This window comes from Natrix helvetica, assembly GCF_964273705.1.
Source record: "Natrix helvetica genome assembly, chromosome: 1".
Lineage (NCBI taxonomy): Eukaryota > Metazoa > Chordata > Lepidosauria > Squamata > Natricidae > Natrix > Natrix helvetica.
In genome coordinates this window covers 65,916,266-65,939,159 of record NC_138548.1, presented here as the reverse complement: position 1 = coordinate 65,939,159, position 22,894 = coordinate 65,916,266, and the positions used below count along the sequence as shown (strand labels likewise).

The following is a 22,894-nucleotide window of genomic DNA, read 5'->3' as shown; positions in this document are numbered from 1 at the left end:
ATACAATTTGTGTAGCATTACATTTCATATGAAATGTATTCAGCTGATTCTGCATAATATGAATCATATCTAGATATAGGCATACTCATACAGGTAGTCCTTGACTTATGGCCATACATTCAGTAACTATTCAACATTACCATGTTATTGAACCAAAGTACTTATAATCTATGTGCGAAATTTAGAGCCATTGCAGTGCCCCAATTCGGGTGCTTGATAGTGCACTTGCACTTATCACTGCAGGGGTGTTTCAATTATCCTCACCCACATATTCTTCCCTCATCTCAGCCATCCATTTGGCCAGCTAGTGTGCAAAGATGCTATGACCCTGGGAGGTTTCAGAATGCTCCCTGCCCTTCTAGGCTTGGGAGGTCTTAATCTGCTCCCTGCCCCACCAGAATATGCAGAATGTCCCACTTATCTTCACTTACCTTAATTGTTCTTCACCAATTACTGACAGGCTTACTCAGCCTATGCAAGGCATGGGTATTTTAATTTTTTTATCAAGGCCAGCTTGCACCATTCTCCTTGTGGGCTCCATTCTCTCACTGTTTTGAAAGCCTCCTAGTTCATATCATGCAATTTAGAGAAGGAGACTTCTGAAGCACTGCTGGAATGGAGCCTGCTCTTTAGAAGTCTCTTTCTCCAAATCTCCTCATAATGGTTCAGGGCCTTCAATATAGGTGTAAGCATTGAGAAAGCATTGAAGACACAGGATATCATATTCTGCACTGATTGTAATAATCAAACAGCCACATGTAAAGTACATTGCAAATACTTATGCAGTGATAATGAGACTGTGATTTACTATCACTTAAGTCTTCCTGCACCCGGTAAGGGCACAATTTGTGTACCAGCCAAAGCTGACCAAAAGTCGCTCTACACACAGCCTTCATATGCTGTTCAAGTTGCAACCACAAGTCCAGAAGCACTCCCAAATTAGAAACCTGCTGCTGCAGAGATAGTTCCTGTTAGGGATAACACTGGCACCAAAGGAGAACCTTGATGTATGAATAGCAACTTTGGATTTAATTTGAGCCTGTTCTCTCCCATCCAGACCCCAACATCTTCCAGGAGAAGAATATCAAAAGCATCTGCCCCACAGCCTGGAATAGCAATATATAGTTGGGTATCATCAGCATAGTGCAAACCCAAATTGCCAGGGGGCTTCCCCCAGTGGTTTCACAGGGATATTTTAAAAGCTGGGGAGGGAGGGGGAGAGATGACCTTTGTGGTGTCCCCGAGGAACCACTGAGCCAATTTCTCCCAGACTGAAACTACCCAAAGAGAACAGACTGCCATTGACTGAAAATTTCAGTAGTTGAAAAAATAATATATGGTATCAAAATGTACATACTGTTTCACAGATTAGAAGAGGATGCTAATCTGTATTATATTTTGATATAATATTTTATTAATTATTAATTTTATTAATTTAGTGCTATATATTACTCAGAGCAATAGTCAGTTCATATGATAAATCCAATAACTATCATAAATGAAGATGAAAGTGGCTAATATTAGCAATTAAACAAGCTTATAATAAACATTGTTTTATTTGCTGTTGATAGTTAGCTAATTCTCAGAGGTTTGCAGTTTGTCTTGTGAATCGCAAATTATGTAGATGCTAAGAATTTTTGATTCTAATCCTGATTCTTGCTTGGTTTTCAGAGAGCTGCCTTTGCACATTTTCCAGAACTCTACAGTTTTGCCCTCTCAAATGTATCTGCTGTAGATACACGTGATTCTCTGCTAAAGTTTTTTGGGCCTCTAAGGTACGTCGTCATTATCATACTTTGGTTAAGGTTTTTTTTAAAGGTAGATATTTAATGGCAAATTCTTGATTTTCATGATGATCAGGATTATTTAAGCAATGACTGGCCATCTCTTTAAGCCAAAAATCTGACTTTTATTATATAATTTCAGCTGAAATGGTTGCTTAAATTGAAAATACTCTGTGATTCATACCCTGTTATGTATAACTAAACTGTTTTTTTTTAATTTAGGGCAGTAATTCTCTTACTGTTTAAAGAGAAAGAGTGGAAAGTATATCTAGTTTCCCAAAAGCATATTCTGTGTAAATATTTGTTAATCGCAATTCATAGGTCTAGTGCAGGGGTAGTCAACCTTTTTATAACCTACCGCCCACTTGTGTATCTCTGTTAGTAGTAAAATTTTCTAACCGCCCACCGGTTCTACAGTAATGGTGATTTATAAAGTAGGGAAGTAACTTTACTTTATAAAATTTATAAAGCAGAGTTACAGCAAACCTCTACCGCCCACCATGAAAGTTGGAACGCCCACTAGTGGGCGGTAGGGACCAAGTTGACTACCACTGGTCTAGTGCTTAGCAATTTATGTGCCCCAAAAGCAGTGTAATTTATCTGCTGATTTAAAAAAGAATCTGAACAATAATGGTCTGGTATGCATGTAATAACAACAATGTAGCATTTCACATAAGGTGCATAGGCAGTAATATGCTCAAGTAGATCTTCCTATGGCTTCATTTGGCTTCATTAGACATTTAGTTTCACATTATATAAGATCTGGCTTGTCTTTACAATTAAACTAAAGAACCTAGCTGTGTACAGTGGATTCATTATTTCTATTTTGATTAACCAGCAATTGCTTTAAGCATACCACTTTCTGTTTGAGCATAATGATAAATCAATTTTGCAAGTCTTAATTTAGGAGTGCTTCCCTGGCTACATACATGAGTTTGCTCATATACATAATACTAAATCTTGATGAAGTACTGTATGCATAGTAGGTTCCTTTACCATAACAACTGAATATGGGCAGTTTCACTATACTATAACTTTACTACTTGGAACTGTTGGACCAAGCAGATCATTCCTGGTCTCTTTTTTATGATAAAAGTAAATGAAAATATTAAAATAAGTAGCTCATATTTTTTTCATAAAAGCCTGATGATTCTTAACACATTTCTTTGTTATTTAGTCCAGATATGCTCCACCAGGTGGCATCATATCTCTGCTTACTCCCAGCTCTACGTGAAGGAGAAAATACAAATTATGAAAAATACTTTCTGCTTGAACTATTGGTAAGTTTGAGTTATTCTTGCTTAAATGAATTCTTTTAAGGTTTGTTTGTCTTGGTTTTGAAGAATATGTCACTTCATGACAGGCTGGGAAGTGATAGTGTATATCTTCTTCTACTTACAGCTCTTTGGGTTATTTCAGCTGGTCATTCAGAATCTGAATTGATGATGAGCAGACAGTGTAAATAAATTGTGGTACAAAGGAAAAGTCCAAAAAGTTGTGGCATCTATAAAAATGCCATGTTTATAATTTTTAGTATTTTTTCAACTTACATCCCATCATCTTTCAACTATGTTTAATAAAAACACTTATTAGAACAAAATAAAAAAACTCAAATTAAAATCTCACTATCATAAAGAATTGTCAAGATTATTTGAAAAATGAAAACGCAATAGGATTCTATTTCATCCGTGTATGTTTCAAGTGAAAGAAATAATTCATTCTGCTCATTTCAAATATGAAAATCAGGTTGACGGGATATAGCTATCAATTTAGGCAGCTTTTAATTATTTGGTTTTGTGCATTTTAATATGTCCTGTGAGAAAACAACCGGTTAATATTTTGGAAACAATGTTTGCATGGATAGCAGTTTGATAATGCTCCTCTTACATTTTTCAAGGTACATATGCTGGTATGTAGACAAGTTGCCAGCATGCTATAGTTATGTTTACATTTTGTATTGCATGGAAGTCATGCTAAATATTGTGTGACATTGTCACTCCGAACAATTTCTTGTATTTGGTGTCAGCCAAATCTCTTTACAATGTTGCTAATGTGTCTGTGGACAATTGCCATGTAATCTGTAACCAGCCCACACCTCCTATTCAGTGCTATTATTATTTAGCTTCTTTGAATGAACTGTTGAGAAATACATTTTTAAAAGAAGCCAATTATTTACCTTTTCTTTATAATAAATGCAGTCAAAACTAATACTAGTAATTTTGGAGATAGTTCTCTCCAATGAAGTATATTGTAAACCTCGTGTCTCTATATTTGATGTAGTTATCAAAATGCATTGTGCAAACAGTTATTGATACAATTTTTTAAACCTGTCTACTAAAACAAATATTCAAGACAGCTTATAAAGGAGAAACACACACATACAACATATCTACAATAATGCGTAAATTAACTAAAAGGCTGCCAAACAAATGGATTGTTATTGATTTTTTTCTTTTAAAGAATGGTAAAAAATTATTTCCTTGCTTGGGAGTAACATAGCCAACATGTCAGAATCTTCTGAAAGTAGGAACATCTTTAGAAGGACTTTTTCTACAGAGTTTAACATTTGGATAAGTTTTTGATTGACTGTATAGAGACTAAATTGTTTGGTGCTTTCAAGTTAATTCCAGCACCTGAACATTTTATTTGCAAACAATTGGCTGGCAAGTACTCATAAAGATTTTTTTGTTTTCTAGGTCTCTCGACATGAACGTAGAATTTCTCAAATTCAGCAGCTTAATCAGATGCCTCTGTATCCCACTGAGAAGATTATTTGGGATGAAAATATTGTTCCAACTGAATACTATTCTGGAGAAGGTAAAACTTGCTGAAATAGATTTAGATTTCTGAATACAAGAAAGTATTTTATGAAAATGGGTTTAAAAATTAAGTGAATGTCTTTGTGGAAAGTGTCCCTCCTATTTTCTTTGGATAGCTGTCTTCCCTGATTTGAGATAGAAAGATGTGGCCTCCTTTTTTCTTATTTGTTCTATGTTCTAAAATATATATATCTATATATCTCTATATATCTCTCTATATCTATATCTACCTCTATCTATATCTATCTATCTATATCTATCTATCTATCATCTATCTTTCTATCTATCTATCTATCTATCTATCTGTCTGTCTATCTATGAGAAAGACAATTAACAAAGAAGTTGGATGAAAAGGTAGAGTAAGCTAGTGAAGAATGTTTATTTTCCTGTATTTTTCTGTAACCCAAAGATTACTGAAGAGTTCACTAAGTTTTATTAGCCTATGAAGACCTAGGATTTGTGCTAAAGGCCTCTTGGGAGGGAAAGCATGGCTCTCTAAAAATACGAAAGAATAGTTTATTGTTGCCGTTACAAGCTTCCTTTATAATGTCCATTATTATTATTATTATTATTATTATACGATTGTATCACAGCGGCCAGTTGATTCGCCGGATTTGGCATTGATTACTAGTCGGGCCCCACCCAGGGGCCTAGGACGTCGTAACGTATTTTCGTAATATACGTGCAGATCCAAGCAGTGCAGCTTTTTGCATTTGACTGATGGTGATTTTGTCAAGTTTTAACTGTTTTAAATGTAATTCCAGTGCTTTTGGAATAGCACCCAGTGTGCCGATTACCACTGCTGGTTTGTGCCATAATCGTTGGATTTCAATTTTTAAGTCCTGGTATTTCGCGACTTTTTCATGTTCCTTCTCGTCGACCCTGCTATCACCTGGTATTGCGATGTCTATGATTGTAACCTTCTTTTTCTCAACCAGTGTGATGTCTGGTGTGTTATGCGCTAGTACTTTGTCTGTTTGTATACGAAAATCCCACAGGATCTTGACCATCTGATTTTCGGTGACTTTTTCAGGCTTATGTTCCCACCAGTTTGTTGTTGTTTTAATATTATAATTTTTGCACAAATTCCAGTGGATCATTTGTGCTACTGAATTGTGCCGCAATTTATAATCAGTCTGCGCGATTTTTTTACAGCAGCTGAGTATGTGGTCAACAGTTTCATCAACTTCTTTGCAAAGTCTGCATTTGGCATCATCAGAGGATTTTTCGATTTTGGCCTTAATGGCATTTGTTCGGATAGCTTGTTCTTGCGCAGCCAGGATTAGTGACTCTGTTTCTTTCTTTAATGTACCTGTTGTTAACCATAACCAAGTTTTTTCACTGTCCACTTTATCTTTTATTTTTTCCAGAAATTGACCATGTAAGGCTTTGTTCTGCCAACTCTCCATTCTTGATTTTATCACATCTTTTCTGTATTCTTGTTTTGTCTGTTGGGCCTTCAGTAGATTTTTGTTATTTATTTCGATTAATAGATGTTCTTGACTTTCTTTTAAATAATCAGCTAGTGCATGTTTTTCTTCTTCAACTATTTGCTTCACTTGTAATAATCCTCTGCCACCTGATTTTCGGGGCAGGTATAGTCTATCAGTGTCACCACGTGGATGTAAACTGTAGTGCATTGTCATTAGTTTCCTTGTTTTTCGGTCCAAAATGTCCAAATCAGCTTGTGTCCAGTTAACTATACCAGCTGTGTATCTTATAACTGGTATTGCCCAGGTATTTATGCCTTGATTGTATTTCCACCATTTAATTTAGATTTCAAAATTTTCCTAACTCTGTTGGTGTACTCTCTCCTGACAATATTTTTTACTTGTCCATGCTTGATGTTATCCAACTGCAAAATGCCTAAGTATTTGTAGGCTTCATTTTCGTTGCATTTAATTAGTTGGCCATTGGGCATTTCAATTCCCTCATATGTAGTGATTTTGCCCCTTTTTATGGATACAGTGGCACATTTTTCCATGCCAAACTGCATTGAAATATCGGTGCTGAATACTCGGACAGTGTTTGTCAGTGATTGGATTTCTATTTCTGACTTTCCATAGAGTTTCAAATCATCCATATATAATAAATGTGAAATTTTTTCAGCTTCTTTGGCTGTTTGGTAGCCTAATTTCATTTTTTTAAAGATTACTGATAGTGGGATCATCGCAATGATGAAGAGAAGAGGTGAAAGTGAATCACCCTGGAAAATTCCTCGCTTGATATTAACCATTCCATAGTTCTCATTCCCTACTGCCAACTCAGTTCTCCATTGTTTCATCGCCTTTTCAGTGAAGGATGTAATATTTTTACTAATGCCAGTTGTTTCTAAGCATTTTATGATCCAACTATGTGGCAATGAGTCGAATGCTTTTTTATAATCAATCCAGACCATATTCAAGTTCGTTTTTCTGTTCTTACAATTTAGTATAGTTTATTGTTTTTTTAGAATAGTTTATTGTTGCCGTTACAAGCTTCCTTTATAATGTCCATTATTATTATTATTATTATTATTATTATTATTATTATTATTATTATTATTATTATTATTATTATTATTATTATTATTATTATTCCTTTATAATGCCCCAACACTGGAAGTCTTTAAGAAGATGTTGGATAGCCATTTGTCTGGAACGGTATAGGGTTTCCTGCCTAGGCAGGGGGTTGGACTAGAAGACCTCCAAGGTCCCTTCCAACTCTACTATTGTATTGTATTGTATTGTATGTGCTGGCAGACAATTAAACAGTGCTCCTCTTCAATATATGCTCTTTGAAGTAGATTTGGGTACCCTAAAACATGAATGAGAGTACATTTCCCTTTGTGGGCAGTATATTCTTCATCCAGTAAATGGGCACTGGGTCCTTGGGGTACAAACCCAATCCATACATCTTTAACCTTTTAATTTAAAACTGACATTTAGGGTATGTATAATATTAAATATGCCCACAAATCCATATTTGAATATGGGCTTGGAGTAGACTAACTGAGTATTACTCAGCTGGGTGCATTCAGGATTACAAATATATATCTTTTGTAGGGGTGATATCTTTAGTTTCCTCACTCAAACACAGATTGCACTGAAAGAGGAAATCAGTGCATTAATCTGCTCCACTTCTTTCAGCAAGTGTTTATTTGACTAGAGCCCTTTTTATGAACAATATATATGCTTTTATATGTGTCAAAATAAGTTCTATCAGAGTTTGTTGCAGAAAAAACAAATCCAGAAAGCACACACAGATAACTGATTCAGCTGGATTCATTAACTTCGTTATATACATAATAACAGATGAATAAATGTACAATACCAATAATAGATTCTTTCAACGTGATAGAAGTTACAAGCAGAACACAAGCAGGAGAGAACAGTTTCATCTCAGAGTTTAGAGCAGATAGAGAGGTTTCAGTTTCAATTCTCAGCAGAGACTCAGATCTGCTTAAGCTCCCATTGGCTGACTTAGTTGCTATGCCTATTAATTGGCTGACCTTGTTACCATGTCTCTCCCAGTCATGAATATTCTAAAAAGATTTCTGCCTTGGATTTGTAATTCTCTGTATTTCTACTCTAAAGAAATTGTTCTTTCAATTCAGTGAGACTTGCTTGCTGGTAAATAGCATAGAGTTGCAGCTGTAGTAATTAATACAAAAAATTAATTCCCAGAAGAAATTAGAGATAAATTCTTCTCCCTTCCATTTTTTCTTCCAGGCTGTCTTGCCCTCCCAAAATTGAACTTACAGTTTCTAACTCTTCATGATTACCTTCTAAGAAATTTCAACCTTTTTCGTCTGGAATCTACTTATGAAATCAGACAAGACATTGAAGATAGTGTCAGTAGGATGAAACCATGGTAACATACACAGTGGTTACATTAAAGCTATGTACAGGTAGTCCTCAACTTACAACAGTTCGTTTAGTGACACTTCGAAGTTACAGTAGCATTGAAAAAGAGTCTTATGACTGTTTTTCACACTTACAATTGTTGCATCATCCCCGTGGTCATGTGATCACAATTTGGGCACTAGGCAACTGGTTTATAATGTTTATGATGGTTGCAGTGTCCCAGGATCATGTGATCAACTTTTGCAGCCTTCTGATAAGCAAAGTCAAGTGGGAAGCCATTCATTTAACAACTGTGTTGCTAACTTAACAACTGCAGTGATTTACTTAACAGCTGTGGCAGGAAAGGTCATCAAATGGGGCAAGATAACAACAAATGTCTTGCTTAGCAACAGAAATTTTTGTGGTCATAAGTCAAGGACTACCTGTACTAAAAATATTTTCTATTGCTTATGATGCTTTTTGTTTTGTAATTCCTTTTTTTTTTTTTTAGCTATGGGAAATTAACTAAATTAGAAGAATGTTGAATGGATCTCATTCTAACTCATGTTCACCTAGGAAGTTAATTTTACAGGACCAGATTACGGGAAAGGGTATGATTATTCAACTGGCTAGATTAATTATGGTGCTTTTTAGATGAAAACATGCCATGGGTTATTTCTTATGCTTTGTTTCAAGAGATGTTTTTTAGGAATTTCAATCTTTGGAAAAAGTTTGTGATGAGTTTGTTTTTGTCTCTAAAGGTTTACAGCTTCTTATTTCTGATCTTGGTTATTAGGCAATCAGAATATGGTGGCATTGTCTTTGGTGGATGGGCTCGAATGGCACAGCCAATTGTCTCTTTCACCATCGTAGAGGTGGCAAAGCCAAACATAGGAGAAAATTGGCCAATGAGAGTCCGTGCAGATGTTACAATTAATTTGAACATTAGAGACAACATCAAAGATGAATGGGAAGGTATGTTTGAGTGTGTTGGTATATCAAATCCTTAAGAGGTCATTAATTCATTTCAAGTGGATGTTAAACCTGCAAAAAACCATTATAGTATATTTAGTAAAACATAAATGGTAGAAATTGTCAAATGTTTTAGTCTGCTCTGTATATTTTCTTCAGTTTGAATAAAGAACTAGTCTTCAAAGTCACGAATAGATAATTATTTTAGCTCTTTCTGTTAACCTAGATGGCAAACCATATAAACATTACATTATTTATAACATTACAAAATTTACATTAAGTAAATTTTTTGTAAAACATACCTAATTTCTAGATTTACAATTCTTTATCAAGGATCAATATCCATCTTCACAAGGCTAACATTTGAATTATTGACAGAGTAGTGCTGTATATATGTTATTTCTCTAAGTCACAGAAAGGCTTATGCCTACTTCCACTTATTACGTTTGTTCCTACTTTACTGTATTGAAAGGGAAGATTAGCTTAATATGTTTTCTCACAATCCAGAATCCTGTTTTAACAGGATAGCAAGGGAAGCCCTCAGGATGTAAAGAAGGCAGAATTAGAACATTCACAAATGACAGGGACGGGACTGATAATCTGCATATAATTTGGGATTTTCATCTCCCTACCATGGTTGAATATACACTGTTAATTATGTGTCACAGTCCATTTACCAAAAAGGCAAATTATCTAAATAGAAAAATAATATGAACATATATTTTAAAATCATTTGCCAGATGGCCATAGAGAAATACAAAATCAACTGGACTTTTTAGGGGCATTAATGAAAGTTCTAATCTTGCTGAACTAACTAAGGAATGTGGAAGGGACATAATTTGTATAAAGAAAAGGCAAGGAACATTGAGATAACTCTGCTTCTCTATATTAGAAGAACTTGCAAGCTGTGCTTCCTTGTGATTGATTGATTGATTGATTGATTGATTCATTCATTCATTAATATATATCAATTACAAGGATATATGGGTGTGTGCACGCATTTGTGTGTGTGTGTGTGTGTGTTTGTATCACACATGTTAACAAGCTCCTTATTAGATATATCTACATATATTTTGGAGGGGAATCCCTGTTAAAATCCAAATTATGTTCTTAATTAATTTTAATTCAGCTTTTTGTGAATCTATATAGATCCACTGATACCACAGAACAGATTTAGTGTAATTGCAATATATGTAATATATTTTTCATGCTTAGCAGGTATATATTTAATTACTTTTCTCCAGTTTTTCTTTAAGAATTCAAAAGAGCAATAAAAATGAAAACAGCATTGCAATGTTGGGGGTGATAAATTACAGCAAAGTTAAAATCAGCATATATTGCTACTTAAATATTTATACTTATTTTTGCAAATAACAGCCTGCCCTGGAATCCTTGAGTAAAAACTCTTTTGAGTGTTGTGAGGCAGATCACTACATACTTTGATGAGGAAATTTAATATCAATATATGAACATCTATAGCAGAAGATCAATGGAGAGGGGAGAAGAAAGGAAACTGTCCCAATTGATTGGCTGAAAACAGTAAATATAATTCATGGATTCCTTTGTAAAGATGCACATTTCTGATTAAGACCTTTTGGTTGGGAACAAGTCGGTACATCAGTATAAATAAAAACACATTGCTGAAAGTCCAATGACAAAAATAACATTTTATTGAATAGGTACATCAGTATAATTTCAAAACTATTTAACTTCGTTTCCATGGACTTAAATTGCATTATCTTAAACCACATTTATTTATATTTATATTTATATTTAAAAATATAAAAAATTGAATTTGTTTTTTTTTCTCTCTCTCTCATTACATTTAGGTTTGCGCAAACACGATGTCTGCTTTCTAATTACTGTCCGTCCCACTCAGCCCTATGGTACCAAGTTTGATAGAAGGCAGCCATTTGTGGAACAAGCTGGCCTTGTTTATGTCAGGGGGTGTGAAATCCAGGGTATGCTGGATGATAAGGGACGTGTCATTGAAGAAGGTATGATAATAAAATTGTTGTTGAACTTATTATTATTGTAAAATTTCTTCCCTAACCATGTGAGAGAGTATAAACTGGAACCAGAATGTTGCCTTTTAATGTGTCACTTTTTCAATAGCAGCAGTTACAACCCTTAATGAGAACTTAAAGAAGTACTCATTCTGAAGGGACAGAGCTGAGATGATTGATTTTGTCAGCCTAGGCTTTCTTTACTTTGTTTTGTGTTGCTGTTGTCATTGATTAAGTTTTGAATTGGTTGAATTGAAAGTCTAAGTGTTATTGCTATTGCTACAGCCTGAACCGATCTCTAAAATACTTGTTATGACTTTTCTTTTTTTAATTTGTATCTGATAAATTTTGACTTTCATTGTAAGCAGGGCCAGAACCCAAACCAAGACTTAAAGGTGACTCAAGAACATTTAGAATTTTCTTGGATCCTAATCAATATCAACAAGATATGGCCAGTACCATCCAAAGTGGAACAGAAGATGTATATGAAACTTTTAATATAATAATGAGGAGAAAACCCAAAGAAAACAATTTTAAAGTAAGTTGTAATATGTTTTCTTTTCCCAAATAGTTTGTGTTTTACCCTCCAGAACATTTTAAAAGCACAAATTTTTAAAAGGAGCCTTAGTTTCTTTCCTTGCATTGCAGTTGTTTCTATCCAATCTCTGCTACCAGCAGTGGGAAAAACATAAGATAGATTTAAATGTTTACTTCCAGTTAAATCTCATTGCTAATGCAATAGAAGAATCATGAATGCTAAGTAAGCATTGTTTAGTGGTGGTGAAACTCCAAGACAAATAATCAAACATATCCCACAGAACCATCTGTTTCTATGGCTTGTATTGCAATAAATATGTTAAAATGGTGTTTGCTTTTTCTAAGTGAAATGGCTTTAAAGTGCCTCAAAGGCAAAAAACTATTATTCAGACTTTTATTGTACATTGTTTTCCTTTGAAGTTCTGAAAGACTATTTGCAATTTAGTTACAGTCAGACATCAAGATAATGCGAAAAGGGCTTGCCAGTGTCTTTAATTTCACTTTTTCGGGTTTAAAATTAAACCAATTGATTAGGTTCAGATGATAGCTGCATCCTAGAGGATTATCATCTTTTAGTTGCTGTACAAGTCCTAACTCACATGAGAGAAAATAAGATAAATTGCTCTCATTAATGACAAATGTTGAATAATTTATCAGCATGCAAAGGAAAATTGGTCAAAGTCTTATGTTGATTGCTAGCATAAAGAAATATGACATCTGTAAAAGCACAGTCTTCATCCTGCCAGGATTCAATATTGATTCATTGTATTGGCCCTTATCCAGTCCTTTACTGAATCTGGGCACTAGGTTATAGTATGTCCTAGTGGTCCTTCAAATGATGATCTTAAATACATTCATTCTATTTCATTCCTTCTGCTTTCTCAATCCTTTTCTATATAGTTCTTGGAGCAGAAATGTCTGTAAATTTAAAAGTATTAACAGCACAATATGTTATGTGCAGTTAAATATGAATTGTGAATGATGTTATTATCAAGCATTTTATAAATTATTACAGGCTGTTCTGGAGACTATAAGAAATCTGATGAACACAGAGTGTGTCGTTCCTAATTGGCTGCATGACATTATTCTTGGTTATGGTGATCCTGGAAGTGCTCACTATTCAAAAATGCCAAATCAGATTGCCTGCTTGGATTTTAATGATACCTTCCTTTCCATTGATCACTTAAAAGCTAGCTTTCCTGGATATAACATTAAAGTAACAGTGGAAGACCAAGCATTGCAAATTCCTCCATTCAGGTGAGATGTTCTTCTTTGTACAAATGTGAACGTCTTTTTTAATAAGCAAGTCTTTCATTAAAATAATGGCACTGTTAATTTTACTCAGTGATGAAATATGCATGTATTATATTTTTGGAAAATGTATTTCTGTAATCACAGAAAAAGTTCATTAGAACATAAGCAGTGGCCTGTTGGATCAGTCCCCTGGCTAATGTGATCCCGGAGCAGTGGTGGGTTGCAGGGCGTACCGGTGCCTGCCGGGTACCAGGTATTTGAAGGAAACAGGCTATCTGCACACGCACTTGCAATGTATGCGCCTGCGCGACGCTCCACCAAGCAACTGGAGCGTCGTGGAGGCATCGCAGGAGGTGACGCATGCGTGCGCTGTGCATGCGCTGCACACGTTCATGTGGTGGCCACCATACCGGTTGCAACGGGATCCGGAACCCTCCACTGTCCCAGAATCTGTTCTAATAATGGACATCCAATTGCATGAGGAAATTTTTGCCTCTGGACATTCCAAACAGTATCTTTTGTGCCACTGTAATACAACAGCTCAATAATGAAGAGTTTCTTCTATGATTATAAAGCAAATTTTAAATTTCCTTTGATTTCTACTTTATTAGTGTGAAATCTCAGCTTTTAATTGCTTTCCCTGTTTTTGTCTCCCTTTAAAAAATGTTTATTTTCTTAGAACCTTTATTTTAAAAATTATACTTTAGATCTGCAGTCATTCCAAAACTCAGTTTTTCTGTATCACATTGTCTTTTGAATTTTTCCTACAAATTTGACGGTTCTGATAATTCTGATCATTCAGGAGGACTATTGTGTGCCTAAAATGGTCTTTTAACAATCAAGCAGCATTTAAATCTGAAGGACTGTGATTTTTTTCCAATAGAATAACATTTCCAGTCAGAAGTGAGGCAGGAAAGAAACGGAAAGAGTGTGATGAAGAAAATACCGAAAGTTCTAAAACACTAGTTGTTGAACCACATGTCATCCCTAACAGAGGTCCTTACCCATACAATCAACCTAAGCGGTAATATTGTAGTAGCTTTTTGTGGAAGTACATATGTGATATAGTTAACTCAAACAAATCCAGATATTAAGGGCACATTTAGTAATTCTCTCTTTAAAGAATTTAAAAACTCATGTTTACATGATCCAGAGTTACCCGCATAATATTATTTGAGAATGATGTCATTATTTAATTGCAGTAAATTTGCCCAAAGTGTTTTCTGTATACGCATGATCAGTTGAAGTCAGCTTTCAAAGCAGCCATGTGAGCCTTGCAAAAGATGCAGCTGCTTTAATAAATTGGGGGGGGGGGGGGTTTGTTCTTGGTAATACATTGTGAGCACATCTTTAATGCTTTGTACAACTTTAATATTTGCTTTAGATACTTTAGTGAGTAGTTTTATTGGTAGTTTTATTTAGTACTAAATCACCTGTTTAAGGTTTGTATTAAAATATTTCTAGATTAAATTATTGCTTTAAGCCAGTGGGCTTGCACTACTCTAATTACATATGGGGACCTGTAGTTTCATTTTGGAAAGTTAGTATAATGACTTGAAGTAATATATAGATTTTTAAAATAGAAATTCTTTTCTGTTGCTATATGTAGATTCCTTTAAAACACAAATACAATAACCAAGTTTTTATGGTTTAAAAGGATGGATAACTATGTTAGAAATAAGCATACAAGCATCAAATAAATTAAATTGGAACTAGTATGCCATGTCCTGGATTAACTGATTTAATTTTTAATCTATTTGCAGCAATACCATACAATTCACTCATACCCAGATTGAAGCAATCCGGGCAGGAATGCAACCTGGTTTGACAATGGTAATAATAAATGATAGACTTTATTAATAACTAGTGAAGAAGAATTTTGCATTTTTCTACCAAACTTATAAAACTAAATGGTTCCCAATATTCAGTATGGTCATTAGCAAAGGATTTCATATTTTTCGCTGAAAATTTAGGAAGAAAAAGAATTGAATTTTAGATGTTTTCTAACAATAGTTATTACTGTGCAAGCTTACTAAAATTGACTTTCTTTAATTGGAGTTTCCGTTGATTTTCCAGCTGAAAATCATAAAAGAATCAATAAAGTCTGGTTCAGAACCATGTTCAAGATCTAGAGCTTCCTGGTATTTTGTTCCTCATGCTTTCACTTCCCAATCGAAATGTACATTTTATTCCCTCCTAAATAATGTTCTTTCTTGTGGTAGCTTCATTTTTAAAAAGACTTTTATTTTTCTGATTGTTCTGAATTTTTTTCCTTTTTGAACAGTTCTTCCTCGAGTGAGTAAAATACCAAACACATTATGTATTTTTACCCCACAGGTAGTAGGGCCACCTGGTACAGGTAAAACTGATGTGGCAGTGCAGATAATATCTAACCTCTATCACAACTTTCCTGAGCAGAGGACTCTGATTGTTACACATTCTAATCAGGTAAACACACCGTAAGTTCCTTTATTGCTTTTGAATTGCCTTTGTTTTAATTTCAAAAAGAAATGCATCATTTGCAAATTACCTTACAAGTGGACCAGTTAGAAAGGAAATAATCTTTTTTGCTGATCAATACTAATTTGATCTGGGAAACTATCCGTTTGGATGTGTTTGAGCAGGTATTGACACTAATTGAACCACAGTTGAGATTCATCACGAGGTCAGGAGAAGACATATTTATAGTGATGACATTTCTGGGGATCAGTGATATAGTGATATACACCATAAATAGAAAAAAAAATAAATCCTTTCAGAGCACAGGAATTAATGTTTAGAACTGAAAATGGTTTGAGATCAAGTTTCTGAAGGAACATTTCTTCCCTATAATCTTACTCAGACCTTACTGTCATTTATGTCAATCCTTCACTGAATAAAGTGGTAGCTATGTAAGTCTTGCTGTGCAAAACTAAAATGTATTTAAGGACTTCTGAGAAAACATTTTCAATGTGGTCCATTAATTATGAATTGTTTGCAGAGAGGCTCTTGGTATCTGAGTTTGCCTCTAATTCAGCCCACCCCCCCTCCAAATCTTTTGGGCAGCAGGGACCAGTTCTCTGGAGAAAGGTTTTTCCATGGACTGGAGGGTGTGTGGTTTTGTGTGCTGCCTGCATCCGCGGATGAGGCTTTGCTTGTTTGTGCAGCCCTGTTGCTGGCATGCCGCAATCTGGTGCTGGTCCATAGACTGGGGATTGGGGGAACCTGCTCTAGTTGGATTAGGATTTGTATACAAAGCAATAGAACTCTTCTGGCAAACCAGATAAAGAGTGTTTTTATGTTCTTCATTCAAGTATAATTAACGTAAATTAGTTGCTGATTTAATTAGATCTAATCTGATTAAGATTTAATGTGGGAATTAGACAAATTCATGGAAGATTGTTGTATTGAAACTAACAGAGAAGGACAGACAGAGAGAGCAATTATCCATATCCAACATACCTATTAGGACAACATGATATGATTACTAAACTATTACTAAGATAATACAACGATACGATTACTAAAATATGATTATGCTAAGATTATTAGTCCATCCTTAAGCATGAAAGCTGACTGCATGACTTTGGGCCAGTCATTCTCTTAGATTTTGGGAAAATAGGAAGAGGAAGAACTTTAGGGATGTTCGCTGCCTTGAGTTATTTATAGAAATACATAAAAGATAAAAATACATATATACATATATACACGCATAAAAGAACCAAATTAAAGAAATGTCTCTCTAAAGCACGGGTGTCAAACTCGTGGTGTCACATTGCTGTCATGTGGTCTATCATGACATTTTCGCCCTTTGCGGAGCTGGTGTAGGCGTGGCCTGCGTATCTGGCCTCCAGGCCGCCAGTTTGACATCCCTGCTCTAAAGCACAAATCAGGCCTTGCATATAGTGATTTGGTACCTAATGTAAATATTCTCTTCATTTTTGTTTTTAGTTTAATTCTTCTCAAAAGAGAAACAATTATTCCAGTATATCAAACTTCCCTTCATTAGCATCTAATTTTCTACTCTTTTGATTCCTCTTATTATCTTCTAGGCTTTGAATCAACTGTTTGAGAAAATCATGGCTCTAGATGTCGATGAGCGTCACCTCTTGCGTCTTGGTCATGGAGAGGAAGAATTGGAAACAGAGAAAGATTTTAGCAGGTGAGTAAATAGCAGAAAAAATATGAAGCTGCAGTCTGCCCCCCCCCCCAAAAAAACCGTTTTACGCTTTTTATTATTATTATTCATTGCCCTAAAGCAAGAGATTGATTAGGAAGACTTGTTTATATTTATGGTGTGGTTTTCTCTCCTAGACAAATTTTGTTTCTGGACATATAAAGAACATTTTACGCTATTTCTGGATATTTCAATCCACACGCTATAAATGTTTATCATATAATAATGAGGCATATATGTATATATTTGTGTGTGTTTGTGTGTATACATGTGCACATGTGTGTATACAGTATATGTCTCATTATATGATAATGTATATACAGTATATGGTATATATACATTACCACAATAATGAGTGGAATTTATTAAAGGCTGCCTGACTTGAAATTAAATAAAACATGTGGAAGAAAAGGAGTTTTCAGTTCAGTCATATATCTTATTCTTCTTTATGTTAATCTGATCTGCAGGTATGGAAGAGTAAACTATGTTCTGTCTCGGAGACTGGAACTTCTGCGAGAGGTTGGGCGATTACAAGAGAGTCTGGGTGTCCCAGGAGATGTATCCTATACTTGTGAAACAGCTGGCCATTTCTTTTTATATCAAGTAAGAACCCAATAGACCAGTCTTACAGTCTGAAGTGACAGAGATTGACAGTGCTGTCACCATATTATCCAGAGTCTGAAGGTTGCTCAACCATGTCCTATAGCCTATTCGTTGCCTCAAGGGAAACAATATGTAAGCCTTGTCAATGGCATGGTTTTGAATAGTCTGAGGCACATTTGAATGTAAGATGCTCCTGTTTTAAATGCCCTTCAATGATGATATTACAAATACAAGCATCGTTAGAAATTGGCTAAAAACTTTTAGGATTTTGACTAAAATGCTGGTTGTGTTTTGTTTTAAAACATAAGTCGCAATTAATGCTGAAATTATGCTCTTAGTTGTTTTTGTTGCTGTTGTTTAACTTATATACATTAGGAAGCATAATTAGAACCGCAAGTGGCTTTGTCATAGTATGACATTAGTGAAGGAGTCTTAATTGGCTTATGATCTGCCTTGATTATATATTTGAATGTATCAATCCATTTCGATCATTATGATATACATTCTGAAAGGACATAAAGTATTGTCCTTTTAGTTTTTGCCCAAATTCAAATTAAAAGTTGAATAGAGGGTTTTTTTTTAAAAAAAAAAACCACATACAAAAGTGTTAGGGTGTAACCAACAAGTTGGGTAGACAATATATTGCACAAGGCATGTTATATATCTTTAAGAGAGGAGATCTACTAATTAGTAGATTACAGCATATAAATTGCAGCTGATGTTCTCTCTCTCTCTCTCTTGCCTGATGTATGATAACTGCTGTCTAACTGTTATTACTGTTGCTACTACTTACTGTGTGTAAGTTATTGGACTGTTTTTCTCTGTGTATGACTTTTTGGCTGTGTTTATGGATTTTGCTATATTCTTCAGAAAGTAAAGTTTATTTTTGTTACTTTACTATCCATTATTCAGTGTGGTTGCTTTATATATCGCACGCTGCGTATACTTTACAGGGTTGCTCTGTTATAACCTCGACCTGGGGTTCATTGCTAGTGCTTAATCGCACTAGTACCACTAACAAAAAGCGTAATGTTTCCACATTTTCAAACTCCTTTTTCAATAGGATTCCTTCATGGAGAGGGTTCTTCGCTCGCACAGAGAGGGGCTCCTCCAGGTGCCGTCCGCTAGACAATGTCGTGGGGCGGCGCCTAGGAGTAGAGCCTTCTCTGTGGCGGGCCCAGCCCTGTGGAATGACCTCCCTCCGGATATTAGGAATACCTCTGACCTCCGCTCCTTCCGTATTAAGCTTAAGACCCACCTATTCCAAGCAGCTGGCCTGGCTCAACTTTGATTTAACCATATCGCTCCTGACGGGTTTTTAACTGGGTTTTTAATTACATTTAATTTCTAGGGGTTTTAAATACAGTATTTTAATTGTTTTTATTAATCGATCTCCTCCTTATATATATGTATGTATGTTTTAGTGTACCTTGTTATATGTTTGTTTTGTTTGCATATTTATTTCGAATGTTTTGTTGTACGCCGCCCCGAGTCCTTCGGGAGAGGGCGCGGCTAAGAAATAAATATATTATTATTATTATTATTATTATTATTTTTTTTAGTCTCTTCAAATAGTTTTTTTTACAACTGGCAACTTTCTGGACAAGCACTTTCTTTCCAAGATTTTTCAGAAGTGGTTTGTCTTTTTTGGCTTCTTTGGAATGAGAGAGAGTGACTGGCTCAAGGTTATCCAGCTGGCTTTGTGCCGAAAGTGAGACTAGAACTCACATCCTCCTGCTTTTAGCCTTAATATTGAGCCTGTATATTAAGTCACAATAGTCAAGAAGGTTTTGTGGGGAAGGATGCTTTTGTAATGGGAGCAAGGTGCAAAAGCCACAGTGCATTTCCTCATAATTATGTACAAGCCTCGTTTGACTCTGGCTGTTTTAATGTATCTTTCTTTTTAAATTAGGTAATGTCTCGCTGGGAAGAGTATATGAGCAAAGTGAAAGTTAAAGGTAGCAAGCCTTCTGAAGTTGCTGATATCTGCAACTTTTTTCCTTTTCATCAATATTTTGCAAATGCCCCTCAGCCAATTTTTAAAGGCAGGTCTTACACTGAAGATATGGAAATTGCTGAAGGATGCTTTAGACATATTAAGAAAATATTTACTCAACTTGAGGTAAGATTAACAAAATCAGATAATACTCTGACATTCATTCTTAGTTAGAAAAAAGTAACTATACCACAGTGTTATAATGGATTTATGTAAGGTCCTTCAAATTAGATGTTATTGAGCAGTGAATACTCCCCTTGCACCTTTGATAAAGGTAATGGATATAGTAAACTAAAAACACTAAAATTTCAACCCATGTAAAAGACAAAAATCTACCTGCAACATCCCCACCATCTCCCAAATTTAAAGTACTTTGAATGGGGTAAAGCTTTTTTTTAATGGATATGCATGTTTGCTTAATACTAACTTTTAGGCAGCCTTGTCTGGAAGTTGAGTCATGGCATCTAGAGTTCTTTTTTTTGGGTTCGAAACATTTTGCTGCTTATCCAAGGGTTAAGGTCACACTTAATGACCTACCTAGATTAAAGGATTTAGGAGTTGGAACATTTACATCTCAACAACTTTGCCTGGTCATCTAACAAATCTCTCCAGATTAGGTAAGGAATGGAACTTCCCTGGAAGACTGAAGAAGCTACTTGGATAAGCAGCAAAATGTTTTGAACCAGCAAGGAAACAAGTCCAGTTGCCATGACTCAACTTCTAGACCACTCTACTTGGATGACTAAAAATCTTCATTTAGAGTTATGTAGGAATTTTTTCTCAATGAAGCCCACACATGTAACTGTTTGCTGTATTAAAAAATTCTAGATATGATTCATCTTCCCAAATCTATATATAAGGTAAAAAAGGAGAAGAGTAACCAGGTTCCAAGTGAATGTGCAGAGGAAGTTTGTTACTATTGTGTCCTGGGGATAGTAACCCCAGAAGAAACGGGAGAGGCACTTATCACTGTAATAGGGAAGATGCTTTACCACTCCTGTCTCCTTTAGAGAGAGATGAATTTGAGATTTCCTTGCAATATATAAAAGTGCTGCTGGATATAAAATGTAATCTGTAATTTGTGTAATTTTTAAATTTAAATTTAAATTAGGATTGCATAAATGTTATTTAGTAGTATTCAGATGTAAGAAGAAGCTTTTTAAAAATATATATACCAGTATATTACTATTCTTCGAAGTGCACGGTGCACGCCACTTGGGCAAATGAAACTGCGTGCACATGCACATTTGCTGGCCTCTCACACTGAACCATCCCCTCTCCCCCTCCCACCCTTCTGGAAAACCAGAAAGCTTGGGGAACTCTGGTCTATAGGAATCCTATATAATGGTGTTACATGGGTATACTGTGATGTAACTTCCTGTGCGTTGCATTGTGCCTCCATTGTAGCTTCTGGGTGGCCTCGAAAGATAGTTCTATGTAGAGAGTGGATAAGCAGATAAAGCCCTAGCATTCTGGATTATATTTGTTCTGTTTGATGACAACAGCATATTGAGGACATTACTATTTTGAACTTTTTCATAGAATTTTAGGTATAATTATTTTTTTCTTTCTGTAGGAATTTAGAGCATTTGAATTGCTCCGTAGTGGGCTGGACAGATCAAAGTATTTACTTGTGAAGGAAGCGAAGATTATTGCAATGACTTGTACTCATGCTGCATTGAAACGCCATGACTTAGTTGAGCTGGGATTTAAGGTACATAAAAACTTTCTTAAATATGTTATCTTGAGTTTTTTATCAGAAACTAGTTATATTAAAGATTATCCCTATTTTTGTTTGTTCTTCCAAACGATTGTACCTGTGTAATTTTGTAGAGATTGTTTAAAAGCGTATGGTTATGTAATGCTTGCTTTTGGTAAGCAAGTAACCATCTTAATTCAATGCCTTTGTAGTATTTCTGTTTCTTACTTTGGCTAATATAATTCATTTATCATTTCTCAGTATGATAATATCTTAATGGAAGAGGCTGCTCAGATATTGGAAATTGAAACATTTATACCACTCCTTTTGCAGGTAAGCACTCAAGCATTACATCAATTAATTACCTTTACAAATTAATAAGAAATTATTACTTCAGTGTTTTGATGTTTGAATAGAAGGAGATCATTTAAATATTATATCAGAAATGTGATGATGGATAGGTTAAAGAAAGTTCCCTTGACAAGAATCTCTCTTCTATCTTAAGTCATTTTCAGAAGAAAAGAGATAATGTTCCTAATGTCTAGACCAGGAGGGTTGAAATGGCAGCCCCTGGGCCAGATGCGTCACTTGCAGGCCACACCCACCGCAGCTCCATGAATGGGGAAAATGTCGCAAAACATCATGTGACGGCAGCATAACGTTGCAAGTTTGACACCCATGTTCTACACTAGGAATCACAAACTCAAGACATCTGAAGGGACTCACAAGAACTAGTTCCTTAATCCAAGGATTACAACAATGAAAGATGTTTTGTTTTCAGTTGGGCATGTGACACATTCATAAGAGATTACAATTCTGTAAATGCAGGACAATTACAGATTAACCCTAATGGAAATTAGACAAAAATGATGAAGATATTAAAAAAAGTAATTGCAAGTTGATATATTACAGTTGCAATTTAATGAGAAAGAATGGAGGTCTGGGATTTCAAAGTATGTTTAACATTGAAGCCCAAGTCTTACTTATCTGATAGGGGAATCTGCAAATGGAAAGCAGCCAGTGTGGGGCAGAAACAAGACTAGTGTCTGGGATGTATATGTGGTAGGTGAGCTTGGATAAAGCCATGGTGGCGCAGTGGTTAGAATGCAGTATTGCAGGCTAATTCTGCTGACTGCCGGCTGCCAGCAGTTCATCAGTTCTATTCTCAGCAGTTTAGCAGATGGAAGGTTGACTCAGCCTTCCATCCTTTCAAGGTCAGTAAAATGAGGACCAATTTCTGACTC

General features: G+C 35.3%; 1 protein-coding gene across 3 annotated transcripts in view; it reads left to right on the top strand.

The window, feature by feature from the left end:
* Positions 1-22,894, top strand: part of AQR (aquarius intron-binding spliceosomal factor) — an 86,172-nt gene that overhangs the window by 43,603 nt on the left and 19,675 nt on the right. For all 3 annotated transcript variants that reach the window (XM_081943755.1, XM_081943754.1, XM_081943753.1), the window contains exons 13-28: positions 1,672-1,775; positions 2,962-3,064; positions 4,481-4,601; positions 8,314-8,455; positions 9,224-9,402; positions 11,229-11,396; positions 11,774-11,943; positions 12,958-13,199; positions 14,080-14,220; positions 14,960-15,029; positions 15,534-15,644; positions 17,228-17,337; positions 17,820-17,955; positions 19,868-20,077; positions 21,528-21,665; positions 21,912-21,983. In XM_081943755.1, the coding sequence (XP_081799881.1) occupies positions 1,672-1,775; positions 2,962-3,064; positions 4,481-4,601; positions 8,314-8,455; positions 9,224-9,402; positions 11,229-11,396; positions 11,774-11,943; positions 12,958-13,199; positions 14,080-14,220; positions 14,960-15,029; positions 15,534-15,644; positions 17,228-17,337; positions 17,820-17,955; positions 19,868-20,077; positions 21,528-21,665; positions 21,912-21,983 (2,217 nt within the window). The remainder of the gene's footprint in view (positions 1-1,671; positions 1,776-2,961; positions 3,065-4,480; positions 4,602-8,313; positions 8,456-9,223; positions 9,403-11,228; positions 11,397-11,773; positions 11,944-12,957; positions 13,200-14,079; positions 14,221-14,959; positions 15,030-15,533; positions 15,645-17,227; positions 17,338-17,819; positions 17,956-19,867; positions 20,078-21,527; positions 21,666-21,911; positions 21,984-22,894) is intronic.